A 25,218-nucleotide genomic window follows, 5' to 3' on the forward strand; every position below is an offset into this window, starting at 1 on the left:
GCTGCCGGCTGAAAAGCTGATCCACATGCCGACAAACCCCTCGACCATCCCCGAGTAACACGGAGTACGACACAGGTCCTGTAATGTCCTGGATTAGTCCATAACCGAAGTTCCGGGTGTACACAGAGTCCCCTATGGCGAGCTTTAGTATGTTTGTCATGGTACGCTTTTTGGTTTGTTTGTTTTGTCTCAACCTTGCTTTTGAGATCTGGGTGTATCAGGTCTAACGTGCACCGCAACTTTCTCCCCATCATCAACTCAGCCGGAGAAAGCCCCGTGGTAGCTTGGGGCGTTATGAGATAACTAAACAAGGCTCTATTGAGCTTGGTCTCCAGGGTGTCACCTGAGCTCTTCCTCATGAGCTCCTTAAAAGTCTGCACGGCTCGCTCGGCTAACCCATTTGAAGCTGGGTGATATGGAGCCGAGGTGACATGTGTGATTCCATTCCTTACCATGAATTCTTTGCTCCCTTCACTAACAAAACACTGTGCATTGTCAGATACAATCATTTCTGGAATACCATGCGTGCTGAAGCTGTTCCTGAGACTATTCAGTGTGGCATCAGTCGTTGCAGAGCTCACTGGATAAACGTCGATCCACTTTGAGTGAGCGTCAACCAGCACCAAAAACATTTTGCCCATAAAAGGTCCCGCATAGTCTATGTGAATTCTCCTCCAGGGTTTGCTGGGCCACTCCCAGGGATGGAGTGGTGCCCCGGCCGGCGCTTTCCTCTGTTCCTGACATATAGTGCATGACTTTGCCTTTGACTCAATTTCAGCATCCAAGTTAGGCCACCACAAGTAGCTCCTAGCCAGTCCTTTCATTCTAGTCATTCCTGGGTGCGATTGATGCAACTGTTCCATCAAAGTAGAGCGTCCCCGCTCTGGGACTATGATGCGTGCTCCCCATAGCACACATCCATCTTGGACACTGAGCTCGTGCTGTCTCTGTCTGTACGGCGCGAACTCCGGTCCCTCACGGTGATCTGGCCAGCCTTTCAACACATACTCACGGACCCTTGACAGAACGGGGTCCTTGGCTGTCCAGCCCTGGATTTGCGCTGAAGTCATCAGGGGACTGATCTCCTGATCCAGCATCAGGACGTGCTCCTCAGGGGAAGTACTGCGAGGAGATTTTGATAGGGGCAGGCGGCTGAGAGCATCCGCGTTCCCGTTTTCCTTGCCGGCTCTGTACGTGATCACATATTCATAGGCTCTTAGTATTACTGCCCATCTCATTATTCTCTGTGATGCCATTTGAGGCACCGCTTTCATCTCATTCAGTAAGCTAATAAGAGGCTTGTGGTCAGTACTGATTACAAACTTCCTCCCATATATGTACTTATGGAATTTCTTTACTCCAAATATAATGGCCAACCCCTCTTTATCAAGCTGTGAATAGTTCTTTTCCGCAGCTGTGAGCGTGCGTGAAACAAACCTGATGGGCCTTTCTGCTCCATCTGGCATGCGGTGGGCCAACACTGCCCCCACTCCATAGGGTGATGCGTCGCAGGACATTATCAGCTCCTTCTTCTCGTCGTAATGCACCAACACCCTGCTGGACTGAAGTAGCTCCTTTGACTGCTGAAACGCTTTCGCTTGCTCTGGCCCCCAACGCCATGGCTCCTCCTTTCTCAGCAGTTTGTGCAGGGGTGCCAGCAGCATCGATAAGTTTGGAAGAAACCGGTTATAATAATTCAGGAGCCCTAGATAGGCTTTCAGTTCAGTCACTGAGGTGGGTGCCGGTGCATCCTGCACTGCCCGCACTTTCCCTGGTAATGGATGGAGGCCTGTGGCATCCACCCGATGTCCCAGGAATGTAACTTCCTTCTCCATGAAACTACACTTACTCCGTTTCAGGCGTAGCCCCGCCTCTTCCAGCCGCTGTAGCACTTTGTCCAGTGTTTTTAAGTGATCCTGATCATCACTTCCTGTTAGCAGAATATCATCTAAGTACACGGCCACCTTTGGAATGCCCTGCAGAATGCCCTCCATAGTCCGTTGGAATATTGCTGGGCTAGAACTGACACCAAATGGTAACCTGGCATACGTGAACAGCCCCTTGTGCGTGTTCACTGTGACAAACTTTTTTGATTCTTCATCTAGCAATATCTGCTGATATGCATGACTCATGTCCAGTTTGCTGAATCTTTCTCCCCCAGCGAGCGATGTTAACATGTCCTCCATTCTCGGAATGGGGTACTGTTCCAGTGATGATACTCTGTTCACTGTTAACTTATAGTCACCACACACCCTTACGTTACCGTCGGGCTTCAATACCGGGACTATTGGTGCCGCACAGTCTGAAAATTTCACTGGTTCTATTACTTTGTCCCTTAGCAGGCGATCTAGTTCTGCCTCAACCTTGGTTTTCATTGCAAAAGGTACCGACCTTGGTTTAAAGAAACGAGGCGTGGCATCACTGGCTACATGAATCTTGGCTGTGGCTCCCCTTAAGGTGCCCAGTTCGTCCTTGAACACTAACTCATGCTTCATCAGCACTTCTTGCAGTGCCTCTGTACTGTCCTCCATTTTATTCATTGCCTGCCAGTACACACTCAACTCACTGATCCACCCTCGCCCTAACAGGTTTGGCCCTGACCCTGCTACCACTACCACCGTAAGCTCTTTGGTGACTCCTTTGTGTTCCACTTGTACTTCGGCCGCCCCCAAAATGTCCACCTTCTGTCCTGTGTAGGTTTTGAGACTAATGGGGCATGTACCTAGCTCTGGTACTTTTGCTTCCCCCCCCATAGCTTGGCGTACTCAGTCTGCGACATTATGGTTACACTACATCCGGTGTCAATCTCAAACTTTACTTGACCTCCGTTCACTATCAAATACTGAGTGAGAGGGGGTATGTTGGGCCTTGAAGTGTCTATACTGTACACAGTGAAAACCTCCTCACTAGACTCTTCCTCCTCTTGTATGTAATTTGCCTGCTTTGTGTACTTCTCCCTCCCCCCTTTTGCATGCTTTGCCCCTTTAGCACTGCTTCTCTCACTCACTGCCCTTTTACAGACTTTCTTTAAGTGCCCTATTTTTCCACAATTGTGGCACTTTGCCTTTGCAAACCTGCAATCCTTTGCATAATGGCTCGTCCCGCCACATCGGTAGCAATCCCCAACCCCGACTGGTGGACTTTTCGCGCCAGCTTCCATCTTGAAAACAGCTCCTCCCCCTGGTTTACTCCATTTCTCCTTGCTCATACTGTTTAAGTTCTTAATGTCCTTGTTAGCCATCTCCATGGCTTGTGCTTTTTTAAGTGCCGTCTCAAACGTTAATCCTTCTTCTGACAGCAACCTTTGCTGTATACTGTCGTTGTTAACTCCGCATACTAGTCTGTCCCTTAACATGACTGTGAGCGCATTTCCAAAATTACAGTCCTGTGCGAGCTTCCGAAGCTCCTCCACATACTCGGTAACGCTTTCTTCCGGCCTCCTAATCCTCGAATTGAATTTCCATCTCTGTACTATTTCACTAGGTTTCGGATTGAAATTATTCTTTAGTAGACTCACCAACTCGTCAAAAGATTTTTCTCCTGGCCGCTCCGGGCTCAGCAGATTCCTCATCCGTGTATAGGTTTGCGCTCCCACACAACTCAGTAAAATGGCTCTTTTCTTTTCAGCACTGTCCACCTCGTTTGCCATAAAGAAATGGCTCAGTATTTCAATATACTCCTCCCAAGACTGCGACTTGCTGTCAAAAGGTACCACGGAGCCTACCGTTCCTGCCATCCTTGGAGTCCGGTCACTTCAGCCAAAAAATCAAACTCCGTTTCGACTCCCGCAGCCTAGCCTCGTGCTTTTCCGACTAGTTTGCTAACCAACCTGAGCACCTCTTCCGAATACTCCAAAACTCTTCCGTCCTTTATTCTCGTCGCCATATGTGGTATCTTGAGCTGGCCATAGATGGAGACAGACACAGGTTAACTCCTTAACATGGTTTAATCAACCCTTGCACATAAAAGCTTCTGCCATGAGGCAGCATAAACAAAGAGTACAACAGTACAGATCAGACTTAACTCAGGAGAGCAATTGCCACAGCACCACCTGGTGGATCAAGTTACTCATAACCTCCCAGGTTACTACACAGACTTTGCTTGTGGAACCCAGAAAAGCACTCCCGATTCTCCTGGCTCCACGAAGGAAAGTTTCTGACTTATCTTAGAGGCCCTCCCATTCTTCTCTGCCAGGTTTTACTGAGCAGGGCGTCTGCGATAGGCGTCCCACTCAGTACACCGTTAACTTGAAATTGGGGTCCCAATGACATCATAGGACCCTGATTTGCATGTATTAATGAGGCTCCTGCCTGAGTGTGCCCGCCTAAAATAAGGGCTTGTTAATATAACATCGGGTGGGAGCAAGCAGGAATGGCACAGTAAATCTTTGCACAGCTATTTTAACTATGCACCCGCCCCATTCCTGCTGGGCAGTTTCTGCCTCAACCACTAACCCTGGAAGTGAATTCTACAGCCTCGAAACATTCTATAAAAAAGTTTCTCCTGCTTTCTTGTTCTAAATGGTTTGCATTTAATCTTGCATCTATGAGCTTTGATAGTGAGTAACAGCAGAGTCCAATGCTCATCTGACATCCACATATGCTCACCATCAACGGGTCACTGCATAGTGATCTGGAACAGGAACATTAGTTTATGTTCCGCTCTTAACACAGGGGTTCTGAAAGTTATTGCAGCACCTCTACCGCCTACCTTCCCTTGGCTGAGATCAGGGTCCCGATATTTATGGGAGCGTGCTGGGGAAACCTGGCGAGGACGTGGAGGTCCTGCTGAATTTAACGGCACAACCTCAGTATAATTTTTTTTCCATTTGCTGCCTGGCAGCCGGTCAAATTGACAGGCTGGCTGGATGCTGAGCGGGAAAACCAACGGCAGGAGGCCACAGCCGGGGACCTTTGGGGATGATCTCCGGCAATCGTGGTCACGGGGCAGGCTTTGGATTGGGCTAGAGGGGAGGCAGGGGAGGCCGTATCGGATCTCGGGGCTGGTGGGGGCGGAGAGGTCAGGTTGAATTGCACAGCAGGCTGCAGATCGAAGCTGGAGCAGGGAGGTCAGATTGGATCACAGGGCAGGCTGCAGATCGGGGTGGGGGGTGGCCGACGATCATGGCAGGAGGGAGAGAGAGGTCGCGATCGGCATAAGTGATGCCGAAGGCTTCGTGAGGGGCCGGGTGGAGCACTCCTGCTCCTCCTGGCCCACAAGGATTGCTGTAAAAAGCACTTACCTTCTCGAGCCGGCAGCTCTTACCTCCATTTTGCTGCCGGGTTTCCCGAGCCCGAGAAAACCCGGCCAGCAGCAATTAAATTTAAATCTGAGTCACAATTGTACTATGTGAGGCTGATTTAAGTATGAAAATGAAGTGTCCCGCCTATCCAAGATGGGACACTAGCACGGCACACTACCTGCCGCCGTAAAAACGGCAACGGACCTGTACGGGGCAGGTTGGGGATGAGATCCCCACTTTTTAAGGTTTAACCCCCACCCTAACCTCTTGTCATGAAGGGGGTTAATAATTGAGGCCCAAATAATTGGTGATCAAACCTAACTGGTCTGTATGACTCAGCTACTTACTGACTAAACTCACTGAGCCATCAGCGGAAACCAATTGCATTTATATTGCTGGCAGGCTGTAAGATTTAAATATTTGGAAACAACTTTGATCCTAACTTGGCAGCCCACACCACCTGGAGGTTCATGGAGTGTGGATATGATCTTTTCCAAACCTCCCCAGTGGTTCAGTGAGTGAAGGGAAAAATCAGCCAGTGTTCCCATTCCTGATCACTATCCAGCAAGTCCTGCTGGAAACCAGTGTGTGTATATGTCAGATGAGGATAGTATTGGTCTGGGCTCGTAGCATGCAGTATGTGCCTCCTGATTCTGGAACTCTCCCTTCTCATGATGCTACTTTCTCTGGTCAGCTTTGGCATGCTTGTTGAGATTATTTTCAAACCGGAACTAAGGCCGGAATTTTCTGGGGGAGGTCAGCGGGTGCAATCGGTGGCGAGTCGGGTGGGAAAGTTTTTTTTGACAGCGGGTCGGGAACCTGCTGTCAACCTGCCGCCACGCACCTTTCCCAATGTCGGGTCTGTCAACGCTGAGCAGACCCACCCGGCAGCAGCGGGGGACCTAATTAAAATGATTAGCATCTAGTTGCCAGATGCATAACCGCCTTTTTTCACTTAACTTTTGCCTTTAACTTCATGACCATGGGATCCTCGCTGTGCGCAGACCATGGCTGTCAACCTGAGGCGGGAGTTCAGTGGCCATTGCTCCAGCTGATTCCTTGTACATTCCTTCAAATGTACAGTAAAAGCTTCCACCTGACTGATAATTCACTTTCCTCAGGCAGAAACTTTTTCTCACTCCATTTCCAGCACACATTCTGAAGGCTTTCCACTTTCCACTCTCCAACCACTCTCACCTCATTGGAAGAACTCTCTCGCCATTCTCTACTTCACCTGCCATCTGTTTCATCAACGTGGGTGCCCTTTATACTCTCTCACCTTGGTCCTCAGAATCCCACCACGATCAGCCTAAACACCAGCAGCACCAACAACACCACCAATCTTCTCCGCAATCAACTGATGCTGCACAGGACAGAGGGCATCAGCACCCAAGTACATTGGTGCCCGGGAGGCCAGGGATGGACTCGCCATGGCCAGATTTACTTCACTTGGCGCTGTACACCCTGGCTGCCACATGATGTGCCAGGTTGGCACCGCCCCACACTAACACCATAAAGCATCCCTACAATGCCCAAGCCATTCCTTTCATACTCGTCACCATTGTCAGGGGGGTGGGGGGTAGGTTACCGTTATGTCTCAACGTTCACTGCAACTCATTAAGCCACTTCCAAAGGTGGACACAAATCTGTCCAAGAACGCAAAGTGTTGAAAATAAAGGTTTCAATGTTTGACACCACATTAACAGAAACTTTACATGAACATTTCATAAAACACCTTGTGTGTTGTTAGTTCATATGATTGCACTAGGATGAGGGTGAGTGTGAGGGGTGGCTAGTGAGATGGGGATGTGATAACATAGATAGAGAGGGATGGGTGGAGGTCCAAAGTAAGTTGGTTTGAGTAAGGATGTGCAGGAGTAGGGTAGGGAAGGCAGAGTGATGGGGATGTGATGAGAGGCACAGCAGGATGAAATTGAGTGTGGCTTTGTACTAATGTTTTGTGATCTACTGAGACAATTGAAATGTTTGCGGCACTGCATCTAGGTCCTCCTGACCACATCCCTGCTTGTGCCCTCCTCTGCAATGTGCAACTAGGCTGTGTTGATCTCCTGGGGAGCTCGCTTCCACCTATGGGAAGGGAAGAGGACCACCCTGCGTGCTGTGACTCCATAAGCATATGGAGGTAGTCATGAGAGAGCCTGAGTGCAGCCCTGTGCCTCTGTGCAGTGCTTGTCAGTGTTTGCAGCACCTCAATGCTGTAGAACACTGACAGCACAAATGTCAAGACAAATGTGGCCATGGTCCCTTTGAGGAAACCGGCTGATGACGCGTCCACCAGAGTCGCTCCCTCTAATTGGGCTGGGTAACGCACTGGGCGGGCTTAACAAGCCAAATCAACGGAAAGTCATCTTACACAGCGGGATGGAGCCAGCAGTGGGGTCGGGACCCACCACCGACATCGCCCGCCACCGACCCACCGGGGTAAGTAAAATTGCAGCCTGAACTTCTGACTGGTCCAGGAATGTCACTAAAGTTGTTAAAATTCACTCTTTGGGGGTGAATTTATCCTTGTGTACCTCAGCAATGGCAGGTACACAGCAGAGATTTATTTTACGTTGCCATGGTGTTATGATAGATTTTATATTTCCCTGAGATGGTACTAAAATTAGTTCAAGTGAGTGCAACTTATTTTTTTCTTTGATTTGTGACAGAAAATCAGACTGAAATTATCATATTAAGCTGGGTTTGGCAACAATTTAGGGGTAAATATCCCCAAACTTGGGACAAACCTTTTGTTGATTCACTCTTTATGACTGTTCTATTTCTACATTGAAAATAGTTTTCACTCTTGACTCAAATTGGAAAGTTCACAAGATAAATCTGGCTGGGGAGGGCATTCAACCCACATTAGCCAGAAAAAACTTCCAGTCCTCCCATCATGGCATCGAACTGTCTCTTAAATAGTTCCAAGATTTTTGCCTCTTATACCCTACTGAGAGCCCATGTGCTGATCACCGTTTACATCAAAAAGAACTTCCTGACTTCATTCTTAAATTTGCCTTTTACCAGTTTAAAACTGTGGAGCCTTGTCCTTAAATAAAAATGCAACATCACATATGGTTCAAACACTGGGTCCAATTTATTTTAGTATTTAACTTCAAAATTAATTTGAAGTTTACTAAACATCCCTCAGTATCCTTGTTTAACATTAATTGTAAGAGTTTCACAAATTCACCCTTGGAAGAGTTCATTTGAAAATATGTACTGCAGCTTTAATTGTAGGTTACAATTGTTTAGAGTTTGTGTTTTTAACTTCATGGATATGTGTGAACAAATTAACCATTACAACAATGTTTTTTATAGAAGGCTTTTTGCATGCCTGATATTGGATCAGTTGGTCCAAGATGAAACCATTTGAAATGGCTCTGTAATATTGTTTTACAACTTACTGATTTCTTCCTTAGGTCAGGAAACTAATTAGTGATTTTTCCATCATCTTGTCAATACTGATCTTCTGTGGAGTTGATATCCTAGTTGGTGTGGATACCCCCAAACTCATTGTGCCAAGTGAGCTTAAGGTTTGTGTTACAAAACATATGGACAGTAATTATCTGTATGTATTTCATTGATCATTTAAAAGAATTCTACTGTCCCATGAAACATTTCTTGGGTGTCAAACTCCTTTCAGGTAAGGTGTACACATTGGTTCCTATGTCATAGTTATACGTGCTGTTCTGTTTCTTCAACCTACTTCACAGGCGCCATTGTTCATTCCTTCAATCATGATTTAAGATAGCAACTCTCAAAGTACATAGTTGAAATTATTTATTGATTTTCTTCTCAAATTTCCACCCCCCCCCCCCCTCCTCTTCTTACTGGAGTATGGTTCAAAGGGTGTCAGCAGCTCTTCAATGGCCATTCTTCATAAGTGAGCCTAGACATTGAATGTTGGCAGGCTATTTGAATAGCATTGTCGGCGAGCTTGGTTGTATCCTCACTCAATGTCTACACATGTGCACTTTGTAGTACGAGGCACTGGGTAGCACTCAGAGTGAGAACTCGGATTTTTTTCCTCCCTCATATATCCAGGGATGCTGAGGCTGATTGTGCAATTTACTCACCAGGTTATCATGAAGCTTGCGTAGTTCTAGTTAATATATGTTCTGCATGAAGTCAAATACATTTTTAAATGAGTCAATAAATATTATTCGCATACTTCCAAATGCAGCTTTCAGACTTCCTTATTCCTACCTAACCAAGGCAGCTGATTGAACCTGCAAGTTACAAACCTTATATTTAAAAGTGAATTAAAAAAAAATCCAGACCAATTATGATGTAAAATGCTGTCTTGGAGGTTACAATATCTTCTAGTGAAGAGTTACAATAGCTTCCTGCGAATGATGATAGCAAAATACTGCAGATGCTGGAAATCCGAAATAACAACAGAAAATGTTGGAAAAGCTCAGCAGGCCAGGGCAGCATCTGTGGAGAGAGAAGCAGAGTTAACATTTCAGGTCGAAGACCTTTCATCAGAACTGGAAAAAAGCAGAAAAAGGAATAGATTTTAAAGCAAGTTAGGGGCAGGGAAAAGGGGGAGGGGATGAAAGAACAAAAGGGAAGGTCAGTGATAGGTTAGAAACATAGAAGATAGGAGCAGGAGTAGGCCATTCGGCCCCTCGAGCCTGCTCTGCCATTCAATGAGATCATGGCTGATCATCCAAATTCAGTACCCTGTCCCTGCTTGCTCCCCATATCCCTTGATCCCTTTAGCCTTAAGAAATATATCCAACTCCTTCTTGAATATATTTAATGAATTGGCCTCCACTGCCTTCTGTGGTAGAGAATTCCACAGGTTCACCACTCTCTGGGTGAAGAAATTCCTCCTCATTTCAGTCCTAAATGGCTTACCCCTTATCCTTAGACTGTGACCCCTGGTTCTGGACTCCCCGACCATCAGGAACATCCTTCCTGCATCTAGTCTGTCCAGTCCTGTCAGAATTTTATAAGTTTCAATGAGATCCCCTCTCATTCTTCTAAACTCTAGCGAGTATAAGCCCAATCGACCCAATCTCTCCTCATACGTCATTCCTGCCATCCCAGGTATCAGCCTGGTTAATCTTCGCTGAACTCCCTCCATGGCAAGAACATCCTTCCTCCGATAAGGCGACCAAAACTGCACACAATACTCAAGATGTGGTCTCACCAAGGCCCTGTAAAACTGCAGCAAGACATCCTTGTTCCTGTACTCAAACCCTCTCGCTACGAAGGCCAACATACCATTTGCCTTTTTAACCGCCTGCTGCACCTGCATGCTTACCTTCAGCGACTGGTGCACAAGGACACCCAGGTCTCGTTGCACTTCCCCTTCTCCCAATCTACTGCCATTCATATAATAATCTGCCTTCCTGTTTTTGATACCAAAGTGGATAACCTCGCATTTATTCACGTTATATTGCATCTGCCATGCTTCTGCCCAATCACCCAACCTGTCCAAATCATCCTGGAGTTTCTCGGCATCCTCTTCACAGCGCACATGCCCAGCCAGCTTTGTGTCATCTGCAAACTTGGAGATTTTACATCTAGTTCCCTCGTCTAAATCATTAATATATATTGTGAATAGCTGGGGTCCAAGGACTGATCCTTGCGGTACCCCACTAGTCACTGCCTGCCACTCGGAAAAAGACCCGTTTATTCCAACTCTTTGATTTCTGTCTGCCAACCAGTTCTCTATCCAAGTCAATACCTTGCCCCCAATCCCATGTGCCTTAACTTTACACGCTAGTCTCTTATGCGGGACCTTATCGAAAGCCTTTTGAAAGTCCAAATACACCACATCCACTGGTTCTCCCTTATCTATTTTACCAGTTACATCCTCAAAAAATTCCAGTAGATTAGTCAAGCACGATTTACCTTTTGTAAATCCATGTTGACTTTGTCCGATCCGGTCACTATTTTCCAAGTGCTCTGCTATTACATCTTTTATAATGGACTCTAGCATTTTCCCCACTACCGATGTCAGGCTTACCGGTCTGTAATTCCCTGTTTTCTCTCTACCACCTTTTTTGAATAGTGGGATAACATTAGCTACCCTCCAATCAATGGGTACTGTTCCAGATTCCATCGAATGTTGGAAGATGATCAGCAATGCATCTACTATTTCTCGGGCCACTTCCTTAAGTACCCTAGGATGTAGATTATCAGGCCCTGGGGATTTATCGGCCTTCAATCCCGTCAATTTCCCTAACACCATTTCCCTACAAATACTTATTTCTTTCAGTTCCTCCCTTTCATCAGACCCTATATTCCCCGACATCTCTGAGAGGTTATTTGTGTCCTCCTTTGTGAAGACAGAACCAAAATATGTGTTTAATTGGTCTGCCATTTCTTTGTTCCCCATTATAAATTCCCCTGATTCTGACTGCAAGGGACCTACGCTTGACTTCACCAAACTTTTTCTCTTCACATATCTATAAAAGCTTTTACAGTCAGTTTTTATGTTCCCTGCAAGCTTACTCTCATACTCTATTTTCCCCTTCTTAATTAATCCTTTTGTCCTCCTTTGTTGAATCCTAAACTGCTCCCAATCCTCAGGTTTACTGCTTTTTCTGGCCAATTTATATGTCCTCTCCTTGGATCTTATGCTATCCCTAATTTCCCTTGTTAGCCACGGTTGAGTCACCTTTTTTGTTTTATTGTTATGCCAAACAGGGATTAACAAATTCTGTAGTTCATCCATGCGGTCTTTGAATGTTTGCCATTGCCTATCCACCGTCAACCCTTTGAGTGACATTCCCCAATCAATCCTACCCAACTCGCGCCTCATACCATCATAGTTTCCTTTATTTAAATTCAGGACCCTAGCCTCTGAGTTAACTACTTCACTCTCCATCTTAATGAAGAATGCTATCATATTATGATCGCTCCGACCCAAGGGGCCTCGTACAACAAGATTGCTAATTAATCCTTTCTCGTGATTACATAATACCCAGTCTAAGATGGCCTGATCTCTAGTTAGTTCCTCGACATATTGGTCCAGGAAACCATCCCGTAAACACTACAGGAATTCCTCCTCCACAGTATTGTTACTAATTTGGTTAGCCCAATCTATATGTAGATTAAAGTCACCCATGATAACTGCTGTGCCCTTATTGCACGCTTCTCTAATTTCCCTTTTAATGCCATCCCCAACCTCTGCATTACTGTTTGGAGGTCTATATACCACTCCCACTAACGTTTTCTGCCCCTTGGCATTTCTCAGTTCTACCCATGCAGATTCCACATCATCAGAGCTAATATCCTTCCTTACAATTGTGTTAATCCCCTCTTTAACCAGCAATGCTACCCCACCTCCCTTTCCTTTTTGCCTATCTTTCCTGAATATTGAATACCCCTGGATGTTGAGTTCCCAGCCTTGGCCACCCTGGAGCCATGTTTCCGAAACCCCAATCAAATCATATTCGTTTAGCTCTATTTGCGCAGCTAATTCATCCACCTTATTACTAATGCTCCTCGCATTAAGACACAAAGCCTTCAGGCTTGTTTTTTTAACGCTCTTAGACCTATTAGAATTATTATTTACTGTGGCCATGTTTGATTTAAACCGCTGATTTCTGTGAAATCCACTTTTGTTTTTCTCCTTCCTATCTTTTGCTTTTATCCTTTTTTCCCTTTCCTCTGTATCCCTGCTCAGGTTCCCAACCCCCTGCCATTTTAGTTTAAACCCTCCCCCAGAGCACTAGCAAACACTCCCCCTAGGACATCGGTCCCGGCCCTGCCCAGGTGCAAACCGTCCGGTTTGTACTGGTCCCACCTCCCCCAGAACTGGTTCCAATGTCCCAGGAATTTGAATCCCTCCCCCTTGCACCATTCCTCTAGCCACGTATTCATCTGAAATATCCTTCTATTTCTACTCTGACTAGCACGTGGCACTGGTAGCAATCCTGAGATTACTACCTTTGAGGTCCTATTTTTTAATTTACCTCCTAACTCCCTATATTCAGCTTTTAGGACCTCATCCTGTTTTTTACCTATATCGTTGGTACCTATGTGCACCACGACAACTGGCTGTTCACCCTCTCCCTCCAGAATGCCCTGCAGACTCCCAGAGACATCCCTGACCCTTTCACCAGGGAGGCAACATACCACCCTGGAGTCAATGTTTGTGGCCGCAGAAATGCCTATCTATTCCCCTTACAATAGAATCCCCTATTACTATAGCTCTACCCCTCTTTTTCTTCCTGTCCTGTGCAGCAGAACCACCCCTGGTGCCAGGAACTTGGCTGCTGCTGCTTTCCCCTGATAAGCCATCCCCCTCAACAGTATTCAAAGTGGTATATCTGTTTGAGAGGGGGATGTCCACAGGGGACCCCTGCACTACCTGCCTGCACCTACTACTCTGCCTGTTGGTCACCCATTCCCTTTCTGCCTGTGCAACCTTTATCTGCGGTGTGACCAACTGCTGAAACGTGATATCTACGACGTCCTCAGCATCGCGAATGGTCCAGTATGTATCCAATTGCAGCTCCAGCGCCGCAATGTGGTCTGCCAGTAGCTGCAGCTGGATACACTTCCTGCACACATGGTCGTCAGGGACACAGGAAGTGTCCCTGAGTTCCCACATAGTGCAGGAGGAGCATACCACGGGGCCGAGCTCTCCTGCCATGACTTACCCTTTAATTAATTCAAATTAAATTAAATCAAATCAATCCCACCAATTACACTACAGTTAAATGATATACTTAAGGGCCCTGGTTTACCAACAGTCCCTGCTACAGCACAGAGAGCTTAGAAACTATAAACCACAGAGTTAAAGTTTAAAAAAGAGAGAAATACTCACCAACCAATTACTTACCTGCTTTCTGGTGATGTCACACTTCGATTACTTTTTACTTCTCTCCCTCCCTCTGAGCTCTGCGATTGGTAGGCCTACCTGAGCCTCGCCGCCTCTTGTAGTCACCGCCGCGGCCTCGTTCCTCGCAGGTCCGCCGCCGTGGATAGAAAGCAGGAGAGATAAAGAGACATTAAGAGATATTCAAGGCAAGAGGAGGTGGTAATGGGACAGGTTAAGGAACAAAGGATGGCTATAGATGAAGTGTGAATTGCGCTGGCAGAATGAAGGACAGTTGCCATGTGGGAGGGAAGAAAAAAGGCCAAACAAAAGTGTGGATAAAAAAATAATAAATGTATATATATGTGATAGGGGCCGAGGTTATGATTTGAAATTGTTGAACTCTATGTTGAGTCCAGAGGGCTGTAGGGTGCCTAATCGAAAGATGCGGTGCTGTTCCTCAAGCTTACGCTGAGTTTCCGTGGAACAATGCAAGCGGCCGAGGACGGTGAGGTCTGAGTGGGAATGGAGCGGTGAATTAAAGTGACAGGCCACCGGGAGCTCGGGCTCCCCCTTACGGACTGAACGGAGGTGTTCCGCAAAGCGGTCACCCAATCTGCGTTTAGTCTTCCCAATGTAGAGGAGACCGCATCGTGAGCAGCAAATACAGTATAATAAATTGCAGGAAGTACAAGTAAATCGCTGTCTCACCTGGAAGGGGTGTTTGGGGCCCTGGATAGTGGGAAGAGGGGAGGTATAAGGGCATGTGTTGCATCTCCTGCGCTTGCACGGGAAGGTGCCGGGCGAAGGGGAAGGGGTGCCTTGAATATCTCTTAATGTCTCTCAATGTCTCTTTATCTCTCCTGCTTTCTATCCTATCACTGACCTTCCCTTTTGTTCTATCATCCCCTCCCCCTTTTCCCCGCCCCTAACTTGCTTTAAAATCTATTCCTTTTCCTGCTTTTTTCCAGTTCTGGCAAAAGGTCATCGACCTGAAATGTTAACTCTGTTTCTCTCTCCACGGATGCTGCCCTGGCCTGCTGAGTTTTTCCAGTGTTTTCTGTTGTTATTTCCTGCTAATGATGGTTTGCTCCAGCCCTGTGAATAACAACAATTCTAGGAAAGGGAGCTGGTGTAACTTCTTTACAGAGTGGGTGGTTCAAATAGGACAGGGATTGGATTTTTTCCTTTCATGCTGTGATTTCCCCATCTAAAAAGTCTGCAGTTCAGTCTTGGTACAAATAACAACTATTCTCAGCAAGGACAGGATTCTATTTTAAACACGTCACTGTCCACACTACTACACACTGCATTTTCGAGTGATGATGCCCTCAAAGTAATATTCTATTTGGCAGTAGAATGCACTAAATAAATAGCAATCGGGTCAGTGAGATGCACTTCTCGTGCACTTCCTCCAGACAGTCCAGTGCAGATTGAGAACTTAACACATCAGATCATGGGAGAAACTGTTTTATGTCATTGCTCCTCAGCTATTTCTGATATTACATTTGTTATATTATTCACTGGATTATATTAGTAAAACTGTAATTAGGGTAAAGGTTTGGTGCTTTATGAACTCTAAAATTAATGTTCTACCATTCTATCTTTTACATCCTTGAAGTGGCACTACGACATTACATTGCCAATTTTGCATTCAGGGATTATTTAGAAAAATGTAGATTTAAAATAATAGTTGGGAAAACTTATTTGGCAAAAGATCTCACTGAAAAATAAAATCACTCTGCAGAATACTCCAGCAGGCACCATGAAGTAGACTGCATTTGGCTTTCCCAGGAGCTTACCCTGTCACAAAAAGCCAACAACACCAATTTAATAAACTCCCATTTTGATGCTGCAGTCACAAATCAATATTATTTGTTTTTCAGATGCATTTGCAAAATATTAGAGCTGCTGTCAGTCACTGTTCTGGCAAATTGCTGTCCCTTGAGAATGCTTAAAAGTCTATTTTTAAGGTGTGCACAGACAGGGCTTTCTTGGTTTGACACCACAATGTTCAACTAATGGTTATTTATGATTGCACAGCTAAAAAAAAGCAGCATTAAAATTGAAGATTTTATTTGTAGGAAGAAAGTACAGTAATATTTGAGTACTATATCCTCTTGTAGTTAGAATTTTGGTGGACTTTGACTTGGTTATTACATGCAACAATAATAAATTTAAAGAGGACACTATTTCTGTGAAAAAGTGGTTGGCTAAACCTTTATTCATCTATATATATAAATCGGTACTTCTGTCATTCTGTCTGTCATTCTGTCATTCTGTCTGTCATCGCGTGTGCGTCTTGCGGGTATGCGCTCGAAAGTTACAGGGCGTACCTACGCGCGCGTTACCTCCAAAGAAAGCTTACGCTTCCGAGACGGTTTTAAGCGTATTTACGTTTCGGCCGGGCTAAAATTGCGCCCGCGGTATCCCAAAAACCTTCAACATTCCGCTCATTAGCATCTCATTATCCGCTCATTAGCGACAGAGTGACCTCGAGCTCGACCAATCGTACGCCGGGTTGCTGGCGTGTGCCGCCGGGCCAATCGGTGCGTGTGTGGCCGGGCTTTATCGTTCTGAACCGAGGTGAGTCGCCGCCATCTTGATTCCAAACTTTTCCTTTCTTTTTCCCGCTTTCTGCGTCTTAAAAAAAAACGTTGCTTTTAAAACACATATTGTTTTTTAAAAAAATGATTTAGAAAGTAATTAACTTATCTAATCTCATTAATTTTCCTACCTTTCCCCGTTTTTCCAGGTAGGCCTAGAAGCCTCGGCGTCTCCTCCGCACCCACGCCCGAGCTAGGCACCTCCCGGCCCCACTCGAAGGCTGGAGGGCCGAGCCTCAGCCCAGCGCCGCTAGGGTGCGCGCGCAGCAGGAGCTGAGACGCGCTGTCTCTCTCTGGCTGGCCGGGGGGCGGGGCTTCCTGAGGGTCAAGCATTACCCTGGCAACCCCGGCCGGCCGTCTCGCACAGCCGCAATCGGCGGTCTTCACCTGGGGGGGGTGGGGGAGGGCCGCGACCCTCGGGGGGGGGGGCCGCGCGCGCAGCAGGTGCAGCTGAGACGCGGCGTCTCTCTCTCTCTGGCTCGGCCCGGGGGCGGGGCTTGGTCAGCGTCACGGTTACCCTGGCAACCGGGCCCGCCGGCCGCCAGAGAGAGATGCCGCGTCTCAGCTCCTGCTGCGCGCGCAATCGCCGGTCTTCACCTCGGGAGGGGGGGGGGGCCGCGACCCTGGGGGGGGGGGGGGCCCGCCCTCCCCCCCGCCCCCTTTCCCCTCCCTTCCCCCCTCCCTTCTTCCCGCCCTCCCCCCCTCCCCTCCCCTCCCCCCTCCCTCCCCTCCCTCTCTTCCCCCCAGTCGCTCTCTCTCTTCCCCCCAGTCGCTTTCTCTCTTCCCCCCAGTCGCTCTCTCTCTTCCCCCCAGTCGCTCTCTCTCTTCCCCCCAGTCGCTCTCTCTCTTCCCCCCAGTCGCTCTCTCTCTTCCCCCCAGTCGCTCTCTGTCTTACCCCCAGTCGCTCTCTCTCTTCCCCCCAGTCGCTCTCTCTCTCTCTTCCAACAACAACATGCCCTCGAAAAAGCCTCGGCACCGCCGGGCACTTCAGCTAGTTTGTTTATAAACACAAATCTTCTTGCAGCATATGATTACATGGGGGAGAAATTGAGTATAGCCCCATTTGGGGCGCCAGCCTCGCCAGGGCGCTAAAAGTAGCGCCCCGGAAACATTCGCGTCCGCCCACCGGAAATTGAGTGGTTGCGCCCCAAAGGGAAGCGCAGCGCTACTGGAGGCGCCCCGCATCCCTCTTGGGGCGCTGCAACTGAATATCGTGGCGCAACGTGCCGCAGCGCCACACGCTGCGGTATTGCAGGCCTTCCTCCCCTTCTTAAATGGGAGGGGCCTTGTGCAGCGCGATCTGGGGCCCAGCTGGGCCCCCGAGGATCGGGAGTGCAGGCAAAAGAGCCCAGCACCGAAGAGAAGTGCCAGGCTCTTGGAACGCAGCCGGCACTCCGCGGGGTTGGGGGGGTTGGGTTCAGGAGGCCGGGGACGGGAGCGCAGCCAACAACAAAAATGGCCGCCCCGCACCTCGCCTTTAATTTGCACCTCCCCAGCCGCAGGTAGGCCCCCCTGAACCGGTCGGACATAGCGTCCGGCGGTAAATCAGGGGGTGCTGCCAAATATCGCGGCCGGGGCGCTGCGCACACCGATGATGTCATCGGCAGCAGCGCAGCGCTAACGGTTAGCGCCACCACTAATGTCCCGCGGAATTTAGTGGGAGGCGTGGGCAGTGCCGCACCCGGGCGCCAGTTGGCTTGCGACCCACTTAGCGCCCTCTTAAGGCGCTAACGGGTGGCACAACCTACTGAATTTCTCCCCCCCCATGAGTTTTAAGTAAGGTTGAAATGAGAATGAAATCTACACAGCTCTTCAAGGTCTTTAGCTTCCCAAATACAATAAAGCTTTGCCAAAACTTTTAATATAGACAGTTTTTTTAAAGCCGCTGATTATAAATTACTCCAATATTAAATACTTCCATTACAAAATCCTTCATTTTAATGCAGTTATTTTTGATGTTTAATTAGTAAACATACATTCACTAGCTTATGGACTGTCAGAGTTACAGAAAAAATAGCTAAACGTGTTCCACTGTGATACAGTAACCTTTTTGTATTAGTGCCAAGAAATCCAATAGGGAATTCAAGGAATCAAATAGGGAATTCAAGAAATCAAATAGGGAATTCAAAAGAAACTTCTTTATCCAGAGGGTGTTAAGAATGTGGAACTGGCTACCACAGGGTGTGGTTGAGGTGAATAGTATAGATAAATTTAAGGGGTGGCTAGATAAGCACATGAGGGAGAAGGGAATAGAGGATTATGCTGATAGAGTTAGATGAGAAAGGATGGGAGGAGGCTCGAGTGGAGCATAAATGCTGGCATGGACTGGTTGGGCTGTTTGACCTATTTCTGTGCTGTATATTCTATGTAATTCATTTATAATGCCTTGATTTTAGAAATGCAATATAATAAAATATGATTCTTTTTATTAAAGCCAACAAATCCGCACAGAGACTGGTTTGTGTATCCATTTGGAGCAAATGAATGGTGGATGTACCTAATTGCGATAGTGCCAGCTTTACTGGCCACTATACTTGTCTTCATGGACCAGCAGATTACTGCTGTCATCCTGAACCGCAAGGAACATAAACTCAAGGTTTGTTGTTAATTTGTCTCCATTTTTTTTGTTTCATTTTACCACTGGATCAGTTGGAACCTTCACAAGCTGATTCATTTCAAGTGCTTCAAATTATTTGCAAAAGTAAAGCACAAGTCACATTTTAAAATGCTTTTTACAAAATTATAAGTACTAATGACACTTTATATTATTTGCAATTATGCTGTACACTAATATTTACATTACAATCATATAAGTTTACTGCAAAGAAGGAGGCCATTCAGCCCATCATAAGAATATAAGAATTAGGAGCACAAGTAGGCCATATAGCCCTTCTATCCAGCTCCACCATTCAATAAGATTATGGCTGATCTTCGACCTCAACTCCACTTTCCCACCTGATCCCCATATCCCTTGATTCCTTTAGAGTCCAAAAATCTATCTATCTCAGCCTTGAATATACTCAACGACTAAGCATCCACAGCCCTTTTGTGGTGGAGAATTCCAAAGATTCACAGCCCCCTGCGTGAAGAAATTCCTTCTCACCTCAGTCTTAAATGGCCGACCCCTTATCCTGAGACTATTCCCCCTAGTTCTAGACTCTACAGCCAGGGGAAACAATCTCTCAGCATCTACCCTGTCAATCCCCCTCAGAATCTTATATGTTTCAATGAGATCACCTCTTATTCTTCTAAACTCCAGACAGTATAGGCCCAGTCTACTCGATCTCTCCTAGGACAACCTTCTCTTCCCAGGGATCAATCTCCTGAACCTTCGTTGCACTACCTCTAAGGCATGCATGTCCTTTCTCAGATAAGGAGACCAAAACTGTGCACAATACTCCAGGTGTGGTCTCACCAAATCCCTGTACAATTGTAGTAAGACTTCCTTACTCTTGCACACTAACCCCCTTGCAATAAAGGCCAACATGCCATTTGCCTTCCTAATTGCTTGCTGTACCTGCATGCTAACTCTCTGTGTTTCCTGTACGAGGACACCTAAATCTCTCTCAACACCAACATTTAATAGTTTCTCACCATTTAAAAAATATTCTGTTTTTCGATCCTCCCTACCAAAGTGAATAACCTCACATTTCCTCACATTTTACTCCATCTGCGACCTTATTGCCCACTCACTTAACCTGTCTATATCTCTTTGCAGGCTCTTTGTGTCCTCCTCACAGCTTACTTTCACACCTAGTTTTGTATCGTCAACAAACTTGGATACATTGCACTCGGTCCCTTCATCTATGTCATTAATATAGATTGTAAATAGCTGAGGTCCAAGCACTGATCCTTGCAGCACCCCACTAGTTACAGCCTGCCAACCTGAAAATGACCCTTTTATCCCTACTGTCTGTTTTCTCTATCCATGCTAATATAAAACCCCCAACAGCATGAGCCCTGACCTTGCGTGGCAATCTTTTATATGGCACCATATCGAATGCATTTTGGAAATCCAAATATACTACGTCCACTGGTTCCACCTTATCTACCCTGCTAGTTACATCCTCAAAAGCTCTAATAAATTTGTTAAACACGATTTCTCTTTCATAAAACCATATTGACTCTGCCAAATCATATTATTTTTTAAGTGTCCTGTTACCACTTCCTTAATAATGGATTCCAACATTTTCCTGACGACTGATGTCAGGCTAACTGGCCTGTAGTTCCTGTTTTTTCTCTCCCTCCTTTCTTGAATATTGGGTGTTACATTTGCTACCTTCCAATCTGTTGGGACCGTTCCTGAATCTAGGGAATTTTGGAAGATCATATCTGTGCTGGCTCTTTGGTGAAGTAATCCAAACCTAATCCCACTGTTCTGTGTTGTCCCTATAACCTTGTATCTTTTGCTGCTTCAAATATTTATCCAATTTTCCTTTAAAAGAAACAATGGTCTCTGCTTCAACCATTCCCTGTGGCAAAGCATTCCATGTTCCAACAACCCTCTGTGTAAAGAGTTTTCTCCTAACCTCTCTCCTTACTCTCTTAATGATGATTTTATATTGATGACTCTTTGTCATTGACTCTCCAATCAGTGGAAATAGTCTTTTCCTATTAACACTCTTATAATTTTTTAAACTTCAATTAAATGTCCTCTTGGCCTTCTCTGCTTTAGTGGAAAGAGTCGCAGTATCTCATTTCTCCTCTCATAACTATAGGTTCCCATTCCTGGCATCATCCTGGTGAATCTACATTGAATGCTCTCTATGGCTTTAATGTCCTTTCTATAATGGAATGCATAAAACTGTGTAGTACTGTAACTGTGGCTGAACTTATGTTTTACATAAATTCATCATTATTTCTTTATTCTTGTACTCTACACCCCTACTTATAAAATCCAAACTTCTCGACCTTTTTTATGGTTTTATCTACATGCACTCGTACTTCAAAGAATTATGTAATTGAATCCCTATGTCTCTCCATTCACCCACTCCCTTCAGTGTCTTTCTATTAAGTATATGCTCCCATTTGTTGTCTTTTTCCCCCAAAATGTATTGCCTAATTATTTATTTGTATAAAATTGCATCTGCCACCATTCCATGTTACCTATCTTAGTCTTTTTGATGTCTTTTATAGTGCTCCTTCTACTTTTGTATTGTCAGCAAATTTTGACATTCTGTTCCCGAGACTCGTCCAAATCAGCTATATATGCAATTTAGCCCTTCTCTAGTTCTCTCAACACCAGTTACCCTAATTCTTTATTTCCTGTCCATTAACCAACTTTCTATCCATGCTGCTACATTTCTTCGTACACCACGCACCTAAAATTTCTAACAAGCCTTTTGTGCGATACCTTATTTGAGCACCTTCTGATAATCTACGTACAGTACATATAATGGATTCCCTTTATCTAATTGGTCACTTCTTCAAAAAATTATTAAATTTGTCAAACATAACTTGCCTTTAAAAATCCATGCTGTCTGTCTTTGATTAATCCATGCATTTCTAAATGCTCACTTATTTTAACTCAAGTTATGGATTCGAATAGTTTGGCCACGCCTGCTGTTAGATTAACTGATCTACAGTTATCCTTCTTCCCTTTCTTGAACAACGGTGTTACATCTGCTACTCTCCAGTCCCACAGCACAACTTCTATGCTTAACCTGGATGCACAAATTGAGGCCAGAGCCTCTGTTATCACCTCTTTGACTTCATTCGGTAACCTAGGGTGCATGTCATCAGGTTCTTGTAACTTCTCCTCCCTGAACAATCAGTCATACAAAAGCAAAATACTGCAGATGCTGGAAATCGGAAATAAAAACAGAAAATGCTGGCCATACTCAGCAGGGCAGGCAGCATCTGTGGAGAGAGAAATAAAGTTAATGTTTCAGATCGATGATCTTCCATCAGTTCTGATGAATTATAAAGGGAAATGATACAATTCTTAGTGTGTAGTACAGGCTGCCAAACAGTGGAGATGAGATGGAGGGAGAAATCTGTAGACAGGCGATATGGGTCAGCTTCCAGATGTGCACTAATGACATCTGGCCCTACCTCTCCAGCAGCAATGTACCACTCTCGCCTCTGAGTCAGAAGGTTGTGGGTTCAAGTCCCATTCCAGAGACTTGAGCACAAAAATCTAGGCTGACACTCCAGTGCAGTACTGAGGGAGTGCTGCACTGTAGGAGGTGCATCTTTCAGATGGGACGTTAAACCGAGGCCCCATTTGCTCTCGGGTGGATGTAAAAGATCCCATGGCACTATTTCGAAGTAGAGCAGGGGAATTATCCCCAGTGTCCTAGCCAATATTTATCCCTCAATCAACATCACTGAAACAGAGTATCTGTTCATTATCACATTGCTGTTTGTGGGAGCTTGCTGTATGCAAATTGGCTGCCACGTTTCCTACATTGCAACAGTGACTACACTTCAAAAAGTACTTGGCTGTAAAGCGTGTTGGGACGTCTGGTGGTCGTGAAAGGCGCAATATAAATGCAAGTCTTCTTTATCTCTCATCCCCTCCATTGCCTCTGTGTTGTCAAAATGCTTCTCCAACATCCAATCTTGGATGAACCACAATTTCCTCCAGTTAAACATTGAGAAGAACAAACCCTGTACCCTCACCACCAATTCCATCCTCCTCTCTGGCCATTGCCTCAAGATGAACCAGACTGTTCACAATCTCACCATCCTATTTGACCATAAGCTGAACTTCTGATCCCATATCCTCGCCATCACAAAGACCATCGACCGGCACCTCTTTCACGTTGTTCACTGCCATCCCGGCCTCAACTGGATTTTCAAAAGGCATTCGATAAGGTGCCACACAAAAGACTGTTGCACAAGATAAGGGCTCATGGGGTTGGGGGTAATATATTAGCATGGATAGAGGGTTGGTTAAAGGATAGAAACCGGAGAGTAGGAATAAAAGGGTAATTTTCAGGTTGGCAGGCTGTTACTAGTGGGGAGCCGCAAGGATCAGTGCTAGGGCTTCAGCTATTTACAATCTATATCACTGACTTAGCTGAGGGGACCAAGTGTAATGTATCCAAGTTTGCTGATGATACAAAGTTAGGTGGAAAAGTATGCTGTGAGGAGGGCACAAAGAGTCTGCAAAGGGATATTGACAGGTTAAGTAAGTGGGCAGGAAGATAGCAGGAGTAATATGAGGTTCTTCACTTTGGTAGGAAGAATAGAAAAAGAGAATATTATTTAAATAGTGAAAAATTATTAAATGTTGGTGTTCAGAGGGATTTGGGTGTCCTTTTACACAAAACACAAAGTTAACATGCAGGTAGGAAGGCAAATGGTATGTTGGCCTTTATTGCAAGGGGGTTGGAGTACAAAAGTAAGGAAGTCTTGCTGCATTTATACAGGGCTTTGGTGAGCCCACACCTGGAATACTGCGTACAGTTTTGTTCTCCGCACCTAAGGAAGGATATACTGTACTTGTCTTAGAGGGTGTGCAGCGAAGATTCACTAGATTGATTCCTGGAATGAGAGGGTTGCCCTATGAGAAGAGATTGAGTAGAATGGGCCTATATTTTCTGGAGTTTAGAAGAATGAGAGGTGATCTCATTGTAACATATAAGATTCAGAGAGGGCTTGATCGGGTAGATGCTGAGAGGCTGTTTCTCCTGGCTGATGAGTCTCGAATTGGGGGGCATAGTCTCAGAATAAGGGGTCAGTCATTTAGGAGAAATCTCTTCACTCAGGGTTGTGAACCTTTGGAATTCTATACCGCAGAGAGCTATGGATGCTCAGTCATTGAGTATATTCAAGGTTGAGATCATAGAATGGTTACAGAACAGAAGGAGGCCATTTGGCCTGTCAAGCCCGTGCCGGCTCTCTACAAGAACACTTCAGCTGGTCCCACTCCCCCGCCCTTTCCCCGGGCCCTGCAATTTTTTTTCCTTCAGGTACTTATCCAATTCCCTTTTGAAAGCCACGATTGAATCTGCCTTCACCACCCTTTCAGGCAGTGCATTCCAGATCATAACCACTCGCTGTGTAAAAATGTTTCTCCTCATGTCACCTTTGGTTCTTCTGCCAGTCACCTTAAATCTGTGTCCTCTGGTTCTCGACCCTTCAACCAATGGGAACAGTTTCTTTCTATTCTGTCCAGGCTCCTCATCATTTTGAACACCCCTATCAAATCTCCTCTGAACCTTCTCTGCTCTAAGAAGAGCAACCCCAGCTTCTCCAGTGTACCCACGTTACTGAAGTCCCTCATCCGTGGAACCATTCTTGTAAATCTTTTCTGCACCCTCTCCAAGGCCTCCACATCCTTCCTAAAGTGCAGTTCCCAGAATTGGACACAATACTCCAGTTGAGGCTGAACCAATGTTTTATAAAGGTTCATCATAACTTCCTTGCTTTTGTACTCTATGCCTCTATTTATAAATCCCAGGATGCCGTATGCTTTTTAAACCGTTTTCTCAACCTGCCCTGCCACCTTCAACGATTTGTGCACATATACTCCCAGGTCTCTCTGTTCCTGCACCCCTTTTAGAATTTTACCCTTTAGTTTATATTGCTTCTCCTCGTTCTTCCTACCAAAATGTATCGCTTCGCACTTTTCT

General features: G+C 45.8%; 1 protein-coding gene across 1 annotated transcript in view; it reads left to right on the forward strand.

Annotated features, from left to right (window-relative positions):
• The window catches only part of LOC147114005 (electrogenic sodium bicarbonate cotransporter 1-like), a 200,146-nt gene that overhangs the window by 79,988 nt on the left and 94,940 nt on the right, over window positions 1–25,218 (forward strand). The window contains exons 14-15 of the mRNA XM_085996180.1: window positions 8,668–8,781; window positions 19,071–19,232. Coding sequence (XP_085852306.1) covers window positions 8,668–8,781; window positions 19,071–19,232 — 276 coding nt within the window. The remainder of the gene's footprint in view (window positions 1–8,667; window positions 8,782–19,070; window positions 19,233–25,218) is intronic.

This window comes from Somniosus microcephalus, chromosome 8, assembly GCF_052327205.1.
Source record: "Somniosus microcephalus isolate GS21.2 chromosome 8, FLI_Smic_1.0, whole genome shotgun sequence".
Lineage (NCBI taxonomy): Eukaryota > Metazoa > Chordata > Chondrichthyes > Squaliformes > Somniosidae > Somniosus > Somniosus microcephalus.